This window comes from Anser cygnoides, chromosome 14, assembly GCF_040182565.1.
Source record: "Anser cygnoides isolate HZ-2024a breed goose chromosome 14, Taihu_goose_T2T_genome, whole genome shotgun sequence".
Taxonomy (NCBI): Eukaryota; Metazoa; Chordata; class Aves; order Anseriformes; family Anatidae; genus Anser; species Anser cygnoides.
Genome location: NC_089886.1, coordinates 12,305,479 through 12,325,821, shown reverse-complemented (window position 1 = coordinate 12,325,821; position 20,343 = coordinate 12,305,479). Strand labels below are relative to the sequence as shown.

General features: G+C 40.9%; 1 protein-coding gene across 6 annotated transcripts in view; it reads right to left on the bottom strand.

Annotated features, from left to right (window-relative positions):
- Positions 1-6,522: 6,522 nt before the first annotated feature.
- Positions 6,523-20,343, bottom strand: part of LOC106049464 (protocadherin alpha-C2-like) — a 110,371-nt gene continuing 96,550 nt past the window's right edge. For 5 of the 6 annotated variants that reach the window (XM_066977208.1, XM_066977207.1, XM_048055120.2 and 2 more), the window contains one exon: positions 6,523-8,465. In XM_066977208.1, coding sequence (XP_066833309.1) covers positions 8,155-8,465 — 311 coding nt within the window. In that variant the 3' untranslated portion in view covers positions 6,523-8,154. The remainder of the gene's footprint in view (positions 8,466-20,343) is intronic. The other variant, XM_048055119.2, reaches the window with a different exon arrangement.

Genomic DNA, 20,343 nt, shown 5'->3' with positions numbered 1-20,343 from the left:
TTTCTTTGCATTAGCTGTATGCACAGTAATGAATGCCAATACCTACGTAATTTGGCTTTGCAGATTCATACGGGAAGCCCAGCAGTGCACATAAGGAACTAAGTAAAGATACTTGACAGAAATTTAGCTATAAACAACTGGAGCAATATAACTCACAGGTCAGCAGTTCCTGCCATCAGACAGTGTTGACATTTGACAGCTTTGCAGACCATATGGGCTGTCCATTTGTGAAAGCTTGTTTGACCCGGGGGGCCATTAGCAAGATCTATAGGCAGAGCAGGCCCTCCCTCTGACTGCAAGGAAATGCATTTAGTGCCCTGGGTTGACCTGTCACACTTTGAGTCATTTGCATCTTCTAACGTTGTGGAAGAATTCACCTACACAACATTCCCACACTTTATTGCTAATAAATGCATTAGACTTGCTGTCCTCCTTGCTTGTATTGCTGTCCAGAATCTGACCCTATGTAACCACCTAAGACCTCCCCTTGTGTCTGTGAAGGGAGACTGAGAATAAAATCAAACTGGTTTCACAATTTTGTGCCACGTCCTCCCTAAAAAGAGAGGTAGGTGCTTGTTTCTGCCAGTGCTCAGGGCAGTCACCCTCCAGGGTAAGATGCAGCTTATCTTCAGGATTGTATTTATATTGCAACTGCGCTGAAGTACATTAACAAAAGATTGTTAGATGTAATTGTGTAAAGATCAAGGTAGTTTTTGCAATGCTTACAGACAGCTTAAATTCAGTCATATCAGGAAGTTTCCGAATCTACAAGTAGAGGGTCTAACAGAATTTACACACCCTTTGGTTTAGGCAGCTCATCTCCATTCACTTTTCCTGTCTCCAGCTTTCTGGATCACTTTGTTAAATGTCATTGCCTAAATATTTCCTAAACCCCTTTTAGGCATCTAAGAAGACAAGCGGAATTTAAGTTTTTAAGCTTCTCCTGTGAATATGCAGTAATTAGCTGCACCCCAGCTAATTTCCACACTGAGGTAGGGGCTTGAGCTTAGCAAAAGTGAGCCTCTTCAACCCATCATCACAGGGCCATGGTGCCAGCTGAAGCTGCCCACAGTTGGACTTCACAGAGCCTGGGAAGGGCAAAGTTGGCATAGTTTGTCTGTGCAGGGCCTGAGCCTGCTGTCCCAGCCCAAAAGAATGAGGTCTTGGATTCTCACTGTTTACATCACACGTGATAAAGAGGAAGGTAAATACCAGACAGAAATGGCTTTGATAGTGTAGGTAATCCTGGGAGTGCAGTGCTTGTGCTGCATTTCACTACTTCCCTGTCAGATTTGCCACCATGGCAGATGGTATCTGAAAACCCATCAGCTCTATTGCACAGAATTGATTCAATTCAGAGCTGCTCAGCACAGCATTTCACAGACAGAGAGACTTTAAGTAGGATTCTTTAAACACTGAAGGAAGGAAGTTCTTCAAGGTAGGGAGTGATACACATCTTTCCAAAGTAGGGTTCTGATACACCAGGGGCTTAATTAGGATATAGCATTATATCTATGTGAACTTTTATTCTCATTTCCCCATGAACACACACATTTCTCACCTCACTGAGTGGAATTTGAGAAAAAGAAGTATTTACCTAACTGTAAAACTATGGCAGGTTTAAAAGTCTAGAGTGGCTGTGATAAATGTGTTGTAATAACAAATATGTTTGTCAGGCTTCCTGTAAATAATGGACAAGAACTTTCTTGGTGCTGCTCAAATGCTGCCAAAACACTTGAAGCTTCCATAAATATCACCAGAGGAGATGGAATAGGGCTGCTAGGGCCAGTTCTAACATTATCGCATCTCAGTGCTCTACTGCAATACTCGCTGATGAACCCACAGGGCAGCCCTTCAAGGTCTCACATTCAGTAGGAGATTCAGATTTCACTCCTGATGGAATGGCACACTGGTAACAAGGGCTTTCACAGATAACACAAAGTCCAGTAGGTGTTCCCAACACCTGATTTATGTGCCTTATCACAATGCTATCAGTGTAGGGTAACCTTTCCCTACATGGGTGTGTCTTTTCATCACATGTCCCATTCATCTCACCACCACCATGCAGTTCATGTTGAGGGACAAATGCATTTAATGGTGGGAGTGACAGCAAGCTTATGGCTGTTGTACCTGGTATGAAGACCAGTTTAACACTTCTAACACTTTGTCAAGGTCCTGGTTTTGAAATACAGTTTTCAAGTCTACCACGGTTGTTTTATAATACACTCCAGACATCAGTTCTTAAATGCTGATGAGTTACTTGCTGTCTTTATTCAGATGACAGTTATATAGCTCTGGGAACTACCAGCAGGCAAGCATTTTTAATAGTTGTCAGGCTGTATGGGTTATGAGAGATGTTTACTTTCCTATATCTCCATCATCTTTTGATGTTAAAACCTCAGTGTCAGAGTATTGCATCAAATACTCTTGGGATATGAAAGGGAATTCACAGTACAGGGTAAGGTAGACTCTTTTCAGTGTGGCAGAAGCAATCACGTGGTACTTCATGCTGGAGGGCTCCTTTCATTACTTCTGTAAGCTAGTCAAAGGCACCTGAACAAGACAGAAGTAGGCATGTAATGTCACCATAATAGCATCACTGTGAAAAATCAGACAGATTTGAACAACAGGTTTTACCTAAGTGGCATTACCACTGACAGTAGATGTTGCAGCATCCTGCATAGCAACATAGGCAGGTCTCAGATTTTTATATGTAATATAAATACATATAAAAATGTTTGCACATATATATATATGCAAGTGCAGTTGTTGGACCCTCTAGTGAGGGATGGAGGCCATACAGGGGAGAAAGAACTCAGGAGTAGAGTACAGTGACCTCATATCAAAAGCTAATGGAAAAATAATGTTTATGCTAATGATATTGATTTCCTAGTATGTTGGTTTAAGCAGCACAAGGTTGTTGTCACAGCAGGTGTTTTGTTACAGCTGTTCTTTGTACTCTTAGACTCTTAGCATGTCCAGCTCTTTGAGTACTGTGCAAAGTCAGCCACTCAGGCACATTCAAGCATCATACAGGGCCTAATACATTCTAGCCACCCTATCAAGCCCTTCATATACACAATTTATTATTGCATTGCTTGGAGTCCTCAGCCTGTCCTTTCCAGGGCACATAACTGCTTTGTACAGATAAACCTCTATGTGATGATACCAAAATGTTGTTTAGTTGTTCACTCATTTCTCCTTCAAAGACATTTGAAGGAAGAAAACAAAGGACTTCAGTGTACACTTATTCACCAAAGACAAACTTCTGATCAAAGTGATACTTCTGAATATTTACAGGGACTTTAAAAGAATGTGGGACTCTTGGCACTATCTTAGAAAAAAAGTATCTGTGTCAAGGAGCAGGCAGTAGTTCTCAAATGACTAAGTAACAGCAAAGCTGAGGAACCAGTTCCTTCTTTAGGACTCAAATGAGGGTAATAGCTGAGTGCCTTCATGAGGGCCTGTCTTACCGAGCCACAAAACTGCTGCTAGGGGAAAATGGGATGAGGGAAGAAAGATTGCATATGGTTTATTTTACCCAGATGTTGACACAAGCTTGGCATGAAAGTGGATTAAGATAAGCAAGGCCAATTATGTAAAAGGCAGTGATTGACTTTACATTTTAAAAATGCAATTGCAGTTTGAGAATGGGTGATTTCAGAAAGACAGAAAGCTCTAACTGAAGTGTTTGGTGGAATGAAGCTGGAAGAATCCTGGAGTCATTTTCACAGAATCATAGAATATCCTGAGTTGGAAGGGACCCTTAAGGATCATCAAGTCCAACTCTTGATACAGCACAGGTCTACCCAAAAGATATTTTTTTGTAGATATAATATATATAATATATATATAATTATAAATATAATATATATTATATATATAATATATATATAATATAGATAATATAGATAATGTAAGATATAATTTTGTACCTAAACATGTTGTATATTGATAAGGGAGATAATAATATGAGTTTTCCTGGAGGAAATGTTATTTACTGGAATTTTGAGATTTTCATGCACCAGAATGGGCAGATCTAAGTTTTGACCATTCAACATGAATTATATAAATTGTGATCACTGTGTCATGTAGTAATAACCACCATTCTATAAAGGTATCTTACTCACACTTCCCCTGGGAAAAGGTCAATTAACAATACAATGACTTTTTACAAAAATAGAAGTGTTTCTTGAAACACATCAAGTGACTGAAGAGGAGGAGGAAACTAATGATGACCCTAAAGGATATCACAGATGACTTCAATTAATTCCATAGTAGATTTTTACGTCTGAAATTTGGAAAATATACTTTGGGTTCTACGTTCTTTCCCTTATGTAAGATCATTGGAAAACTTTAAGCCTCATCCTCTGATGTTCTATGACCCAAATTCTGAGCAGAAAGAAACTGCACAAGACTATGTATTAGACGCCTAATGTAAAATGAGGTATCTTCTCAACAACAGCATGTAATTAATATGCAACATATGCCAGCCTTAATCGTTATAAAAGCCCAGTGCTTTTGGCCACCAATCTTATATGCATAAAAACAGACTTCTTAAGACAATATGCTCACAGATAATACGTAGATTCTGAGAGGAATCAATTGTTCAAGTGACAAAAAAAAAAGTCCAAAATGATAATTCCCTTGTTAGCAAATTCTGCAATGTATTTTGGTTTGCTAACTTTATTGACAGTAGAAGGATAAAAGAAACTTCAGTTTCTTGATTCTTGTTGGTTGTGGCCACCTCCGTTCCTCATTTCTTATTGAGTGGTATTTAAACAGTAATGCCTGATGCTCAGCCAAATGTATTACCCTCATGACCTATAACCCATAGTTCTCCAAAGGCACTTCATGCCAGGTGTTCGTCCTCTTCCTGGACATCCAAAATCAAGGATGACAATGGTATCAATTGCATGCTAGTTTTGAAATACCCAAATGTCACTTAAGACATCTCAGTATTCCAGTTGTACTGGAGGGTTCATACATGGAAAAATCTTTAAAAAAATCTAGCAAGGCACCTGATTCCATCTTCTGAAAGCACAGAGCACATCTGTGCAATGTATATTCCACTTTTGCAATCCAGCCTCTTTTTAAACCTTTCCAGCAAGAACATCTACTTTCTTATTCCTTGACATTTTTTTTCTCTGTTCCATAACACCTTCATACTGTGGTCCTTGCATTCAGACATCATGTTTTTCTCTACCAGGCCATGCTAGCATACAGTCCTCCTGCAGTAATCACAGAATCACAGAATCATCTAGGTTGCAAAAGACCTCCAAGATCATGTAGTCCAACCTCTGACCTAACACTAACAAGTCCTCCACTAAACCATATCACTAAGCTCTACATCTAAATGTCTTCTAAAGACCTCCAGGGATGGTGACTCAACCACTTCCCTGGGCAGCCCATTCCAATCACCTGCAATGAAGCCAGCATTGGTGAATATACTTTTGTGTTAGAACAGGCAAGTTAGAGACATACTGCAGCTCCTGATTTCTTCTGATAGAAGAAAGTGTTGGAAACCAGTTTGGTAAGACCAAGGATGAAAAATGAGTGAATCAGATTGGCCTGTATAGAGGAAAATACAAGTACTCAAAGGAAGTATATTCAATTAAAATCTAAAAATAATCAAATGCAATAGATTGCTGTAAGAGTTAAATCTTTGTGGTGGATTGTTGCCAGAGGAGTTGAGGACAACTGCCTTATGACCTACACTTAAGCACAATAGTATCCTTCTGTGTTTTGAAGTTATCACTGTAACTCCAGTTTAAAAACATTTTGGGAACTGTTTGATTAATCACCAAATGAAAAAAAAAAAAAACAAAAAAAACACATACACACACACTAAAAAACAAAAACACCACCCTAAGTCTAAATTTACATGCATAGCACAGTTGCATATCCTTTGCAAGGCCAAATTAAAGAACAGCTCCCTCCCCAAATCTTAAGCTTTTCCCTCTCAGCTAGCCTTTAAAACTGAAGGATTCCCTTTCTCAAGCAGCATCTCTTTTATTGCCATTAAAACAAGAGTGGTAGCAACAGAAAACTAGATAGACCACATGAGGCCATTGGTGGTTCACATTTTGAGGTATTAATTCTTTTATTAGAGCTTTACCATCCGTGATGTTTTAAGACTTGCAGCAGATTTAAATGAATAGGAATTGACCTATTCTGAACTGTCAGCAGTTTGGAAACTTGTAACATCCAGGACATGTCTCAAGGAATCCAGCTATTCTCTTTGATCCTAGATTAAAAGGACTGTTTGAAATTTTAGAGCTATGTAGTTTTTACATGGTTCCAATTAATATGACACTTGAGCTTTATTCTGTGAATGTACAATGATGTAGAAAACTCTTTGGAATTCCCTCATCTGCTATATTCTTTTTAAAAATACATGTATTAGTTTTAGATCAACATCTTCAATCGCATTCAGTACTCCATCCTATCCTTAGGTTTTGTAATTCACAGAGCTTTAGCTTCACAGGTTATTACCAATAAATCCCAAAATGCATGCATGGATTGATTTAAGAAAGATATTTTACTTGTGTTTCATACACACACAAAAGAAAACAACTGATAATCAACAGTGGCTTAAAAAATTAACACTACTTCACTTTTTCACAAGTGTACAAAAAAAGAAATAATGAATTTACATTCAACGGTAAAGCTTAAAGTCCACTCTAATAATAGTTGCATTGACATTCACATACACAAGCACAGAATAAATATTTCAGGATTCTTATAAGAGCATACAGCATACATACAGTACTTGAATTTTACATAATGAGTGTTAGTAGGGTCAGAAATTCATAATCTCATAGAAAAAGTAAAATTAAAATCAGAAAAGATTGTGTGGGAGGTAACACCAAGGTACTGCACAGAACTAGCAGGTTATATAAATCCACTTGTGTGAGGAGTTTTCTTCTCCTTCTTCATATTAGGACAGTTTCTTTGCAAAGGTGTATTCAAAGTGCAGATTAATGCAAAAAAAAATATATATTACTGTATTTATTAATACATGCAAGAGGCAGCCCCCAAGTGACCCGACAGAATAAAGCTGTTATTGGCAAGTGGCCGATATAATACAGATGTTTCAGGCAATTTTTCTAAAGCACTTTAATAGCAGCAATCATAATTTATAATGGCTCTAGACTGACTTCTGTTTGGGTTAAAGGGCATCATATTTCTTTAACATTTACAGCTATATTTCTTTATAAATAAATATCTCAAATAACAAATAGCATAGTTAACATTTCTTTTTTCCTCTCTTTTGCATAAGTGTCATGGAGAAACTCTGACCTTTTCAGAGACATAATGTGCAAAATAATGTTAGAGTGGCAACAGGGACACAGAGCATCACAGTCAGTTACATTCCTGGGATGTCAGCCCAGCCCTTCTTATACTCACAGGGCTAGCCTTGCCAGGGTAATGCAGGGCTCTAAGGGACAATTTTCCCAATGGCTTGTTTGGTAAAGACATAAAATTTATGGTATCTTAAAGAGCTGTAAATGTGAGGTTTTATTTTCAGGAGTGTGTAAAATACGTCATGTATAGGGCTCAGTATTCCCACACAGTGACTTCCCAAGGTTTGAAAAGTCTGGTCATCTTTCAGACATTTCCTCCCCAGCCTGAACATCTTTGAACATGTATGTTCATTAGGTGTTTCCTTTGTTGCATATTTACCAGCTCTTCTTGCATCTTACAACCTGGTCTCATATCACCTAGCTGACATCTGCACACAAAGATTTCCAATCAGATAGAGGGTGCACCATATTAAAACTTTTAAACCTGTCCTGTAAGTGTCATCAAGACAGGAGCACAGGAACCACAGTGCAGAGATTCCAACCTCTCACTGGCTGTACTGTGAAGATTCTCCTTTTCGGCGTAGGAGAAAGGAAACTTGTGTCTGCTTTTTAGATTCTGAAAACAAGCCAGAGTGGAGAAAAAGAGTTAACACCAGACTTAATAAAGCTTTTTAAGACAAAACCTGTTAAGAAATTTAGACAGACACTGTGAATTTCCTGCTGATTTTCTTAAGTCTGTACATACAGGAAATTTGTTAACAGTAGGAAGAAATTGGGAGTTGCTACATAGGAGAAATCTGCCATTATTACAAAAACTGGCTAAGTGGGTTCTTTCAGTATAAACCCCTCACTGATCACTGTTCTCAGTAGTGCTGTTGCCCTTTTCTTTTTTCTCCTGAGTCTTGTTTCCCTTCTTCTTTTTCTTCTTTTTCTTGGTCTCTTCCTTCTTGCCAAAGGTTATGAAGTCACTTTTGTCAATTTGGCTGTTTGGTGGCTCCTGCCGGATGGAGATGATTGCAGGAGATCCTGGGATAATGAATTTGTCTGGCAACTCACCAGGACCACCTTGTTTGGGATTGCCCGGTCCAAACTTAAAGGTCCAGCTGTTGCTGTTCACACCAGCTCCCACGGGTGGGGACACCTCTCCTGCCTCAGGTTCTGAAAAAGTCAAGAAACAGCAAGAAAAGCTTAAAACATCAGTACGTACAAACACTCAGTGAGTATCAGCTTCACGTTTGAAAGCTATGGCTTTAGCCTGGGTCTATGCTGACTCTTGGTGGCTTGGCTGCTCATCTGGGTGTTACTGGCTGGTTCACGTCCAAGCTGCTCAGTGCTAGCATGCACAGATTCTCCCCACATATTGCTCTGGATCCCATGTTGTGCCTTGACGTATAACTGTTCTCAGTTTTTCTTTTGAATTTGAAGTGCTTGAAATAAGAGATCACTATTTCATACAGGCAAATATAAAGTGAAGTTCTGTCCCCAGCTTTAGGCTTGCACTATGAAGCAAATTTTTAATTTTGCCTCTATGACTTTGCCATGATTGACCCAGTAAGATAGACATTTTTATGTGTGTTTCTCTGGCAAAGATACATATTGAGCATATAGCACAAAGAGATGCAACACAAATCAGGCTCTTTGATAGTCTTAAAACCTGCTTGTTTTCTTTCTTCTTAAACTCTGAAAATTATTTGTAATTTACATAACTCCAAAATTTGAATTGTACCAAAATATTCACTTTAATATATTATTTTAAGTACTTAAGTAACAGGAATTCTGATCAGGTGAAAGCTCAGTGCTTGTGCATTGATCCTAAAGCCCTCCAATCTGATGAAAATGTTCTTATCTACACCCTAAAAGTGCAGTATTGACCTGTCACATTTGTAACACTACTAGCCACACATAAATTCTTGCAATACCACACAAACAATGCCAATCTCATGGATCTGATTAAGTCTCGATATCATGCTCTGCATCAGAGCTGTCCAGCTGAACAGGTGAAGATATCCAGTGGGGAAGAAGGGAGTGGGATCAACATTGCTGCAAGGAAGGGTTGGGAAACCGTCACAGAAAGACTGCACATCCCTTAGAAGAGAAGGCTGGACACGGAAAGAAGAAGGAACAGAGAAATCCTAGGTCTCACACTAGTGAAAGATGGGGGAAGAGGAAACAAAGCAGAAAATCTAGGTGGAGATCTCCAGTGTTTTGCCAGACAAGAGGATGCTATTCAGCAAACTTCAGCTGCTGACTGTCCTGCACCCCTGTAATAGCAATGAACAATGCTGCACTTCCTTTAGCAACCACTTCATGAAGTGAGCAGTATCTCCTGATGATCTCCTGAGCAGTATTTCTGGTTCTTTCAAGATTCTTCATCTTCGGTAATGGTGTTCATAGAATTTTCTATGTTATGCAATAAAGCGTATGTTGTGTGTAGACATAAGGCTTTCCTGATTCAAAAGCTAAAGGACACATTTTACTGCTTGACAATTTTTTCTCCTGCCTGGCAGAGAAATACAATTCTGAAAAGCATGATTCTTCTCATTTTTTTTCATACCTATGCAGTATGTCCATGTTAAGGAGCCAAAGGAACTTGTATACTTGATACATCACCACTGTCTCTGAGACTGTCTGTGTAATAGGTTTGTCATAGGCAATCCTTTTAAAAGAGGTGATATGATTGCTTTTGCAATCTGATGTTTAATCAAGATTTAGAAGAGCTTCTACAATTCTTTTTTCTCTAAGACTGTATTTGATGATGAAGATTTGACTTCATGTTCTTCCCAGGAAATGCAGAAGTATTTTAGCGACCTTAACCTAATCTCCCTAGTCTAAAATATCTTCTTTGAAGTTATTATTAATGTGAAAGTTCCTCTATTTTATCAGTTGTAGCTTTTCTGAAAATTTCCTATGACCTTAACTTTCAGCTTCAGGGTTTTTTTTTAATGTTTCTTTTTGATAATGGAAATGTCCTAACAAGCCCTTACTTACTAAGCACATTAATATGAACCAGCTTTCATTTCTGCTTAATAGAGTATTTTGGTCAGGTACCTTTCAGATTGCTTTTATTTCTTTGAGACCATAAATTACAAAGTTGAACATCATGTGTCTTGGCCTATTTCCAAATTATTATTCATTTGTCTCTTCAGCAATACAAAAAACATGAGCTTTCACATCACACACAATAAATTAAGGCCTATTTGACAAATAATACCTTCCTCCTTCCCAAAAAGCCCATGCAGCATTCATTTCAAACAACATTGGCCCAGACCCAATTCTCTTTTTCTGTTCCTGTCTGGAAACAAAACAAAACAAAACTGCAAACAAACAAACAATCAAACAGAACACTGAAGGTGACTTTAAACCATTTTTGAACCATCCTTGCTGTGGTCAGGAGAAGCCCTGTAACAGTGAATAGCCTAAAAACTGTTTTGAAGTTTTAGGGTTACAACAGCACTCAATGTACCTTATTGCCACCACTGCACAGCCAAAAAACATGTTCTGTTTTAACATGTGCCAATGTTATTTTTATGTGACCATAATCAGTTGGAGATAGAACATGAAGCAATGACAGTGACTTAATATTATGCAATATTTACTTAATATTACCCATTTTACTACACAGTTATGGTAACCTGCAAGAACCATTTAAGAATAGAGGATATCCTCACAGTGCATAATCTTTTTTTTTCCTTGAATGAAAACCCTTGCCAGGCTAACAGGCTGCACGTACACGCCTGCATTACTGAAATCTAATTCAGAACAGGATATTGACCCTTTAATCTGGTTCTGCCCAGACAAATCCACTCACCAGATGAAGTCAGAAACATTTATCACAAATCCATCTGATATAATGTATCCAAACACAACAAACCCATGATATCAACCCTACAATCAGGATTCTGTTCATCTAAAGACTAAGGGGCTTGCCTGCATTTCTGTGTGTTTTTTCTCCCCAGCCCTTGAATGTTTGTTGCCATACAAAGTAAGCATATTAATACTCCTTAATACTCACTAAGTCAAAGGAAACCAATTATCCTTACAGCTGTGTGGAGAGCTCACATACAAAAAGAATGAGACAGACAGAACGTAATGAGTTAATAGCCATCATTTCCTAGCAGTGAGGCTTCAACAGCCTCCTCAGGAAATTTCACTTCTGCTTGATTTACCTGGCAACATGTGCTTTTATCTGGATTTGCAGGCTGGAAGGTCACAGTTCAGCCATCCTAAGAGTGCTGTATGTTTAGGTATTTCAGATCAAGAATAAATGTCGTGTACCACCTAGTTTCCAAAGCTCCCTTAAGCATCTCTTCTGTTTCCTATCAGCAGGAATTTAACAACAAAAAACTTTCCACTTGGATGCTATTTTGCATTTAACAAGATTAATTGTGCTTCTCTTGCATGTTTTCTGGATCTTATTAAATGCTTTAAAGTTATTAAATTTGGAGGAATATCTAAATAAAGAAAATTCCCCAGCCATTGAATTTAAAACATTAAATTTCTTCTGACAGCTACATAGGTGGTTGTTTTATTTCACCACATGGCTTACATAAAAGTGCAAAGACTGGCCATTTCTTGGCGTTACTCAAAGGATTACTTTGGAGACTTTCCCCTTCTCCTCTTTGCCTTATTCTCAAGGAATACAGCAGTCTTCATGTTGAATAACCAAATGATTTATTTTTAAAATGAGTGCATGTAGCAGAACTCAAAATCTAGGCTGCACCTGCAGCTCCTGATGCTTCCTTGCCTCTGTGTATGCACACTAAAATGGAAAATGAACTTTTCACCCCTTCCATTTTTTCATACTCTCAAAAGCGTCTCAGTGGACTTTAAATGGAACCTACAACTTCTGAGACTGAGGAATATGAGTCTCAGTGTAGTCCATGTATTCAGCTGTGGGGAAAGGATTTTTAGGTTGTCTTTCAAAATACTTCTTTTTCTTTCCAGTAACTGTTACCTGAAATGCACAGACAGATCTGGATGCAAAAGAAAACAAAAAGAAAAACCCAAATCCTAAAATCACACAGCTGAAAGCTTGAACCATTAGAATATGGTGTCTAGCTAGTTTTTTCTTTTCCAGAGGCACTTACAGGTCATATACTGTAGCCCTCCACCTCTCACAGGGCTTGAAAAACATACAATCACAGTCAATAAACACGTGTTCAACAAGTTGTATTTGCTCTGAAACCACCTGATTTCCTACACACAGATAGAAAGCATCATGCAGATGGTATAGGCTTTATGGTCCCAGAAAGGAAGCAGGCTGCAGGTGAGATATGTCAACCCACTGAGCACAGAGCATCTTGTTCGTGTGCTCCAGGAAGTCCTGGTCTCAGCATGCAGGTTTGTCAGAGGTACCTAATTCTCCCAATGCCCTGGGCAGGGAGCCCATGTACCTACTACAAAGCATGGGGTCCCCAAAAGTGAGCCTGTGGACACTGTAGGCATCTTTTTTTCTTCTTCTTCTTCTTGTTCTTGTTCTTCTTCTTCTTTTTTTTTTCTTAGATGTGATCCACTTCCTAACTTTTGCCACCAAAACAGTAGGCATCCAGTCTATTCATACTCAGAAAGCAATTCAACTCACCTTAAACACCTATTTTTAGCTGCATTGAATTTTCTTTGCTCATTTCCTCTTTCTGCTGGAGCTGTCTTACCTTTGCTTCCTTAACTACAAATAAAGCCTGGACAGCCAATATAAACTAGACAGCTGTGTTCTGGGTAGCTAATGTAAAATGAGATGAATTCCATGCTTGGAAGCAAGCTAAGCATGGCTCAGGGCATGTTGTACTAATGACAATGCCAGAGTGTTAAAAAAAAAAAAAAAAGTTTGAAACTAATCTCTTTAACAGTGGTTTAACAGTGACAGCCACAAAAAAACCCCTGCGCAACTATCTGCAAGGTAAGACCACTTTCTCAGCCCTAATCCCTCCATGGGATTTTCATTTACGCAGGCATTAGCATCTTCTGTTTAGAAATACCTGAGAAAGATCAGCCATGTTGTGATGGTGGCACCATTTCTACCTCTTAGAAGACTGTTTTAGTTATGACTGCAATGGCACAGGTACAGTTTAGTTCTTAAGTGACACTGCTGCAAAATTCCAAAGTACAGGTCTGTCACTGAGATTTACAGTGCTGTCTTTCCAAAGGCAGCATTTGTGAATTCACTCAATTGAAGGGTTGGCGTATACCAGCTTGTAAAACCACTCAAGCTCATATGTAAGTGGAACAGCGTTGAAATGCTGAGTGATGGGTACAAACAGACTGAAATTGAGATGTCTTCTAAATGTAGGGGTAAAATGCCTGTTCACAGGACATGGCATCTCTCAGCTCACAAATCAATAGCCCATCAAGCCTAGACAAAAACTGCAGTTTCTATCTCACTAACATTTTTCTCTCCTTTGTGGGGGGTGCACGTGTTTTCTTCCTGTCCTTGCATAGCCACACAGCTCCAATCTGGTGTTTATTAGAAACAGGTGGTGTTCACTCCCATAATGCGAGCTGGCCATATATCTTGAGTGTCATGTACATTGTCTCTACCTCCTATGCCTCTGCTTCTTTCTTAGAGAACCGTTGTCAGAAGAAGGCCAACTTGTGTTAGAACAGATGTGTCCTGATCAAGGGGGAGGAAAGAAAAGCATTTCTGTGCAGCTCTGTCTCTCTGCAGAGACATTTTTGACTGTCTGACATCCTCAGCCAAGACAGCAGCTTGCTTTCTGTTCACTGCTTTGTCCCTGTCTTAAAAATTTTGGTGGCTCATGGACATAGAAGATCATTAGATAAAAGATTTCAATCAAATCATCAATTATTATTAAATTCAAAAGAAACCTTTTAGAATTTTTTTTTCTTTCCTATTTACCAGAACATGCCAACTAAAGCTGCTGTGAGACTAGGAATAGAGGAATAGCCCATCATTAATCACAGACCCTTCTGTCCCCAGGTCAAAGTAGCAATACGCATTAATTAAATGAATTTATTTAAAATGGAGATCAGGCAATAAGCAGGAAGCAAACTGCAGAGAAAGCTAGTCATTAACCTGATTTCTCCCTTCCCTGCCTCCTCCGCTGATGCTGTACTGACTGCATTTTCTGCCTCTGGCAGGCTTAATGAATATTCACTCTTATAAAGAGCCTGACATTCTGCACTGATTCTGAAGCAGCACATCAAATGCAAACAGTGTGCACTGAAAAACCCGCCCCGTGTCATTTGGAGGATCTCTGCAGACATTTTGACTTCAGTGATCCTCCCTAAGCCTTTTTGGGATTAAAAAGCCCATTTAATTTTTTTTTTGAAACAAACAAACAACAGCAGCAACAACAAAAAGCAAGCAAAAATCCATCAGCAGCATGATAAAATTATATATATTGAACTAAAAGGAGTGGAAATGATTCAGCCAGAACAAAGTTGAACTGTTTTAACTATCAGTTCGACAAACAATCCTGTCCATCTCTAAAGACAATGCTAATTTGGAATCTTAAAGGAAAAGCAAATAAATAATTCTCGCTTTCTGCCCTCCCATCTGTTTGACCTGTTCTGCACTAATGACTCGTAGATGGGAGGAATGAACAAAAGGTAATCTTTTTCCCACTGAGGAGCCTGTAGCTTTAGCCCACTGCTTGACTTTAAAGTCAGTAACATTAAACAGGGTAATTATAGCACATATGCTGTGGGAGATCCGTAAACCCCCACTGCTCCAACATCCAGCTGCAAAGCAGGGGGTAGTCGTGGGGTGACTTCCAGCTCAGTCTCATGTTACTGTCCATGGTGACACTTATTTTAAGTAAAATTACCTATCTCATTATAAGAAAGTAATCTTACACCACTTTGTGTTAAAACAATTGTCTCAGATAGCAAATAGCTCTGCCTGCATATTACGAGATATGTGAAAGCAAACATTGATCTGCTGACTACACAGCCTGCTGTGGCCATGAGCACAACACACAGAGCAGCCTCAAGCTCCTCTCACTCTCTTACCACAAGAAGAGACTTTTCCTCCTATGAAAACATCCGCCTTCTTAGGTAATATCCTTCTACAGCTGTAGCTATGCTGTCTTGCTTCCACAGATATAAACTGTTTGGGAAAGCAGCTAGCTGTTGGTCTTGCTCAGGAGCCAGTTTAAGGCGTTCCTCACCAAAATGAGGACTACACTTTTGTCTGCTGCATCACTGTGCCAGCATGTACACAAGCCCAGGCTTCCCCATGTCACCTGCCAGTCTAATCAGATGCTGGACTCTGGGAGTTGCAGCATATGAATGTTTGTGATGCACTGCAAAGATTTTTAGGGTAAGACAATGACTGCAATCTACAGTAGATGGATTTTTATTTGAGCATTTCACCACATCTGTGGCCCATTGTGATCATTTTTCACAAAACCATAGAATGGATTGGGTTAGAAAGACTTAAAGATCATCTAAGTCTGTCCCACCTGCCATGGGTAGGAACACCTCCCATCAGCCCAGGCTGCCCAAAGCCCCATCCAGTCTGGCCTTGAGCACTTCCAGGGATGGGGCATCCACAGCTTCTCTTAGCAACCTGTTCCAGTGCTTTCATAGTGAAGAATTTCTTCCTAATCCAACCTAAATCTACCCCCTTTTAGTTTAAAACTGCTACTCCTTGTCCTGTCACTACAATCCCTGGTAAAGAGTCCCTCCCCAGCTTTCCTGTTGGCCCCCTTTAAATGTTGGAAGGCCACTATAAGGTCTTCCTAGAGCCTTCTGAGAAAGCTGGGATTATTTAGCTTTCTCTATTCTCAACCTTTTTGCATAGAAGAGGTGCTCCAGCCCTCTGATCATCTTCATGGCCCTCCTCTGGATTCACTCTGATAGGTCCATGTCCTTGTGCTGGGGGTCCCAGAGCTGAATGCAGCGCTCCAGGTGGGGTCTCACGAAAGTGCAGTAGATGAGGAGAATCACCTCCCTCAGCCTGCTAGCTACACTTTTTCTGATACAGCTCAGGATACAGTTAGTTTTCTGAATTTTTTTAAGTTCTTAGTTGAAAACAGACCAAAAAATATAATAAAAAAAGTTTATTTTCACCTTATAAAAGCACTGTAAATGTATGTGGGCAGACAGAGCACCAGCCATCCTGCCTCTGTTTTAATGCATTAAGCTAAAAGGGGAGTGAGTAGTGCAGGAACAGTGCGCTCAGGGCTGGGGGGCTGCCATGCCCCTGCATACCTGGGAAGGGAGCGCTGAGGTGGTGGGGGCAGCAGCCAGGGCCAGCCCAGCCCCTTTCCCCTGTCTGGCCTCTCTGCCCCCTCGACTCCCCTGGCTCCCTCCCTCCTCTTCCTTCAGCCACTGCCCCTGGAGCTCTTCCAGGGGAAGCCAGGGGGGTGCTGGGGGCTGCTCCTTGTATCCCCCTCTGCAAAAGCGGTTCCCAGAGACCTCAGTGGAGCTCTCAGTATCATGGGTTCATCAATTTAAAATCCAAAATATCTGAAGTTGCCACTGTCTTCCAGGTGAGAAGTTATTTTGCTACATTTGTTGTGTTGGAAAGCCAGCATTGCATTCTAACATGCTTGTTGAGAAGAAAGTGATACAGACTTCAGCTTGAAGAGTAAAACCAATATTAGTATCTGTATTTTGATCACTCATTTGTTTATCACTTATATATAGCAGTGACTCCAGTGTGATCACGATCATACTTAAGAGCTGTTACAATTTACCTTGTGAATCGTTTATAATTCTGGTTATTGGTCTGATAGTAAACCAGCTTCCTAGCAGCTATTAAGGGCAAATACATCCTTCACTACCTGCAAATATAAAACCAGTCCATGGATCTGAAACAAAAAAAAAAAAACAGAAATCTGGATAGGAAATGCAATGCTCATGGAAAGCTTAAATTTTGTGTATAGGATCCTGTTTACCCATATCAGCTCTAATTTCTTTTGAAGTATTTTTCATTTCCTGCTGTGACCATGTGCTTATTGAATTGACACAATGGGCCTGCATAGTGTATTGCAAATGAGTCCAGCACAACTCTCTCTGCTCTATGAAAAACTCAGACAGGAAATAATTCATACAGGTGGAAGCAGGAAAGGCAGCAAGGCAAGCTCAGCTTTATTCTGTGTTACTACAGGAAGATATAAGACCTTCCGCCTTCCATTCCACATTATAGATCAATGGAGAACCAGAAAATTGTATAGGTGGAGTTCAGTAAAGGAGGACAGAGCTTCCACTACAGAAAGAGTCACCTCAGGTGAACACAAAGAGGAAAAAATTGTGAGTCCTATGGATGGAGTTCCAGATGGCCTACAAAAACGTGGACCCCACACAAAATCCTCCACCTATGGGGATTCATGGCTTTCTGCCACCTTCAGGTCAAACCTGATGCTATGTAGCCTTCTCAAATGCACTGAACTGAACATATTAGAGCAGCAAACAGCTGCCCAGGCCTCTGCTGCGGGCTGATTTTAGGACTGCTAGGTGACACATCCCAAAAATTTGGACTTGGAGAGAAATCTATAAAAACTGTGATGTCTGAATTGTGGCTCAAACCTCACTCTGGAAATGACCAGGATAGAGGTGGCATCCTGACTGTTTTCAGATGACTGGTGCAGTAGGGGGGGTGTTGGCTCTGTTTAGAAAAATGAAATGTTGCAAAGAGAACAAAAGACATTTCAGAAGACAAAGCTCCAAACAACAGGAACAGATCTTTGCACTGCCTATTCTGTATACAACAGGCCCACAGAGCATCCTAAATCCCGCTGTGAAGGTGAAAAGGAGGATGCATTTGCTGGCTGGTGCTGCAGTATGTAACTCAGATCTGCAGACAACCACCCCTTCTGTTTGCTGCTTAGAACACAGATACAGTGGTCATATGGCCACCTCCTGCCACTGGAGGCCACTCTGCTTCTATGGGGCAATCACAGGATAAACAGTATGGAACTACAGCCACCACCGCCACTTTCTGCCTTAGCCTCTACCTCTATGGCTGGCTGTGATTGCTTCCCCAAAGAAGGAAAATTTCAGGTCAGGGATCTTCAGGTTAGCTGAAGGCAGGATTAGATGTTCTCTTGGCATTGGATCTCCTGGTCAGGAATAGCTTGTTTTTAATCGTGTCCACCTTACAGAATGAACACAAATGAAAGCAAATTCAGCTGAATTTGGTCCCCTTCCACAGAACTGTTGACCACATACCAGTCTTTACAGCTGTGAAAACCTTCTGCAGATAAACTGACTTTATCAGTCCATATCCCTGTTGATGCAGAAGGAAGAAAGAGCCCATCACAGCTGCCAAAGCCCAGTGCTAGTAGGTAAAAGAGAACCCTCACTTGATAACTGAGCACAATTTATAAAAAGGCAGTAACTATGGAAACCTGCAGCATCAGTTTTAGTCTTTTGAATCAGAACCTAATTTTAGCCAAGTAATTGGATGATTGAAGTGGTAGTGAGGACACATTTATTTCAGTACTTTCAGAGGCATCTATTTTAAACATGAATGAATGCGTGAGCTTCAGCACTTACAGAGGATAGCATAGTAATGGACACCTAAGAAGTGGTCTTAAAAGATAACTTCTTTCTTTTTCGTATCACCTATGTTTAGCCTACAGATAGCCTTCTATGGTGAGATGACTAGCTGGGTGGATGACGAGACAGCAGTGGATGTGGTCTACCTTGACTTCAGCAAGACACTGCCTCCCATAATATTCTCATAGACAAGCTCAGGAAGTGCGGCCTAGGTGAGTGGGCAGTGAAGTGGATTCGTAACTGGATGGATGGCAGAGCTCAGAGGGTTGTGCTTCGTGGTGCAGAGTCTAGTTAGAGGCCACTGTCCCCTACGGCTCGGTACCAGGTCCAGTGTTGTTCAACTTATTCATCAATGACCTGGATGATGGAACGGAGTGCACCCTCAGCAAGTTTGCTGATGACACAAAGCTGGGAGGAGTGGCTGATATGCCAGGGGGATGTGCTGCCATTCAGAGGGACCTTGACAGGCTAGAGGCTTGGGCTGAGAGGAACCTCATGAAGTTCAACAAAGGCAAGTGCAGGGTCCTGCACCTACCGAGGAATAACCCCAAGCACCAGTACAGGCTGGGGGCTGACCTGATGCAGAGCTGCTCTGCAGAGAGGGACCTGGGAGTCCTGGTGGACAGCAGGCTGACCATGAGACAGCAATGTGCCCTTGTGGCCAAGAAGGCCAACGGGATCCTGGGGTACGTTTGGAAGAGTGTTGCCAGCAGGTCAAGGGAAGTGATCCTCCACCTCTCTTAAGCCCTGGTGAGGCCACACCTTGAGTATTTGAGCATTGTGCCCAGTTCTGGGCTCCCCAACACAAGAGGGACATGGAACTACTGGAGTGAGCCCAGAGGAGGGCTACAAAGATGATCAGAGGACTGAAGCACCTGTTGTATGAGGACAGGCTGGGAGAACTGGGCCTGTTTAGGCTGGAAAAGAGAAGACTGAGGGGAGACCTCATCAATGTATATATATATTTGAGGGGAGGATGTCAAGAGGGTGGAGCCAGTGTCTTTTCAGTTGTGCCCAGCGACAGGACGAGAAGCAACAGGCACAAACTTTGTTGGACTCCATTATCCTTGTGGGTCCCTTCCAACCTGGGATATTCTATGATTCTATGAAGTACAGGAAGTTCCAGCTGAATATTAGAGGGCATTTCCTTACTGTGAGGGTGACAGAGCCCAGAAACAGGTTGCCCAGAGAGGCTGTGGAGTCTCCTTCTCTGGAGATCTTCAAAACCCACCTGGATGTCATCCTCCACAACGTGCTCTAGGTGATCCTGCTTGGCAGGGGGGTTGGACCAGATGATCTTCAGTGGCCCCTTCAAACCTTGGCCATTCTGTGATACAGACCTCAACCATTCCTCTTGGTTCCCATCCCACCAACGTAAAGCGTTGTAATTCCCCAGCTAGATGACTGCAGTGTGAAGCTTTCTGCTTGGAACTTCCTTCCAGAAACCATGCAAAGCTTCAGAGAGTGGACAGTGCAGTGTCTTCTCTCTCAGAGGCTGGAGGTGACTCCATGCTCTGAACATCAGAGTTGGAACCTGTTCCCTGGCTCCCTGTGGATCTCATCACAAATAAAG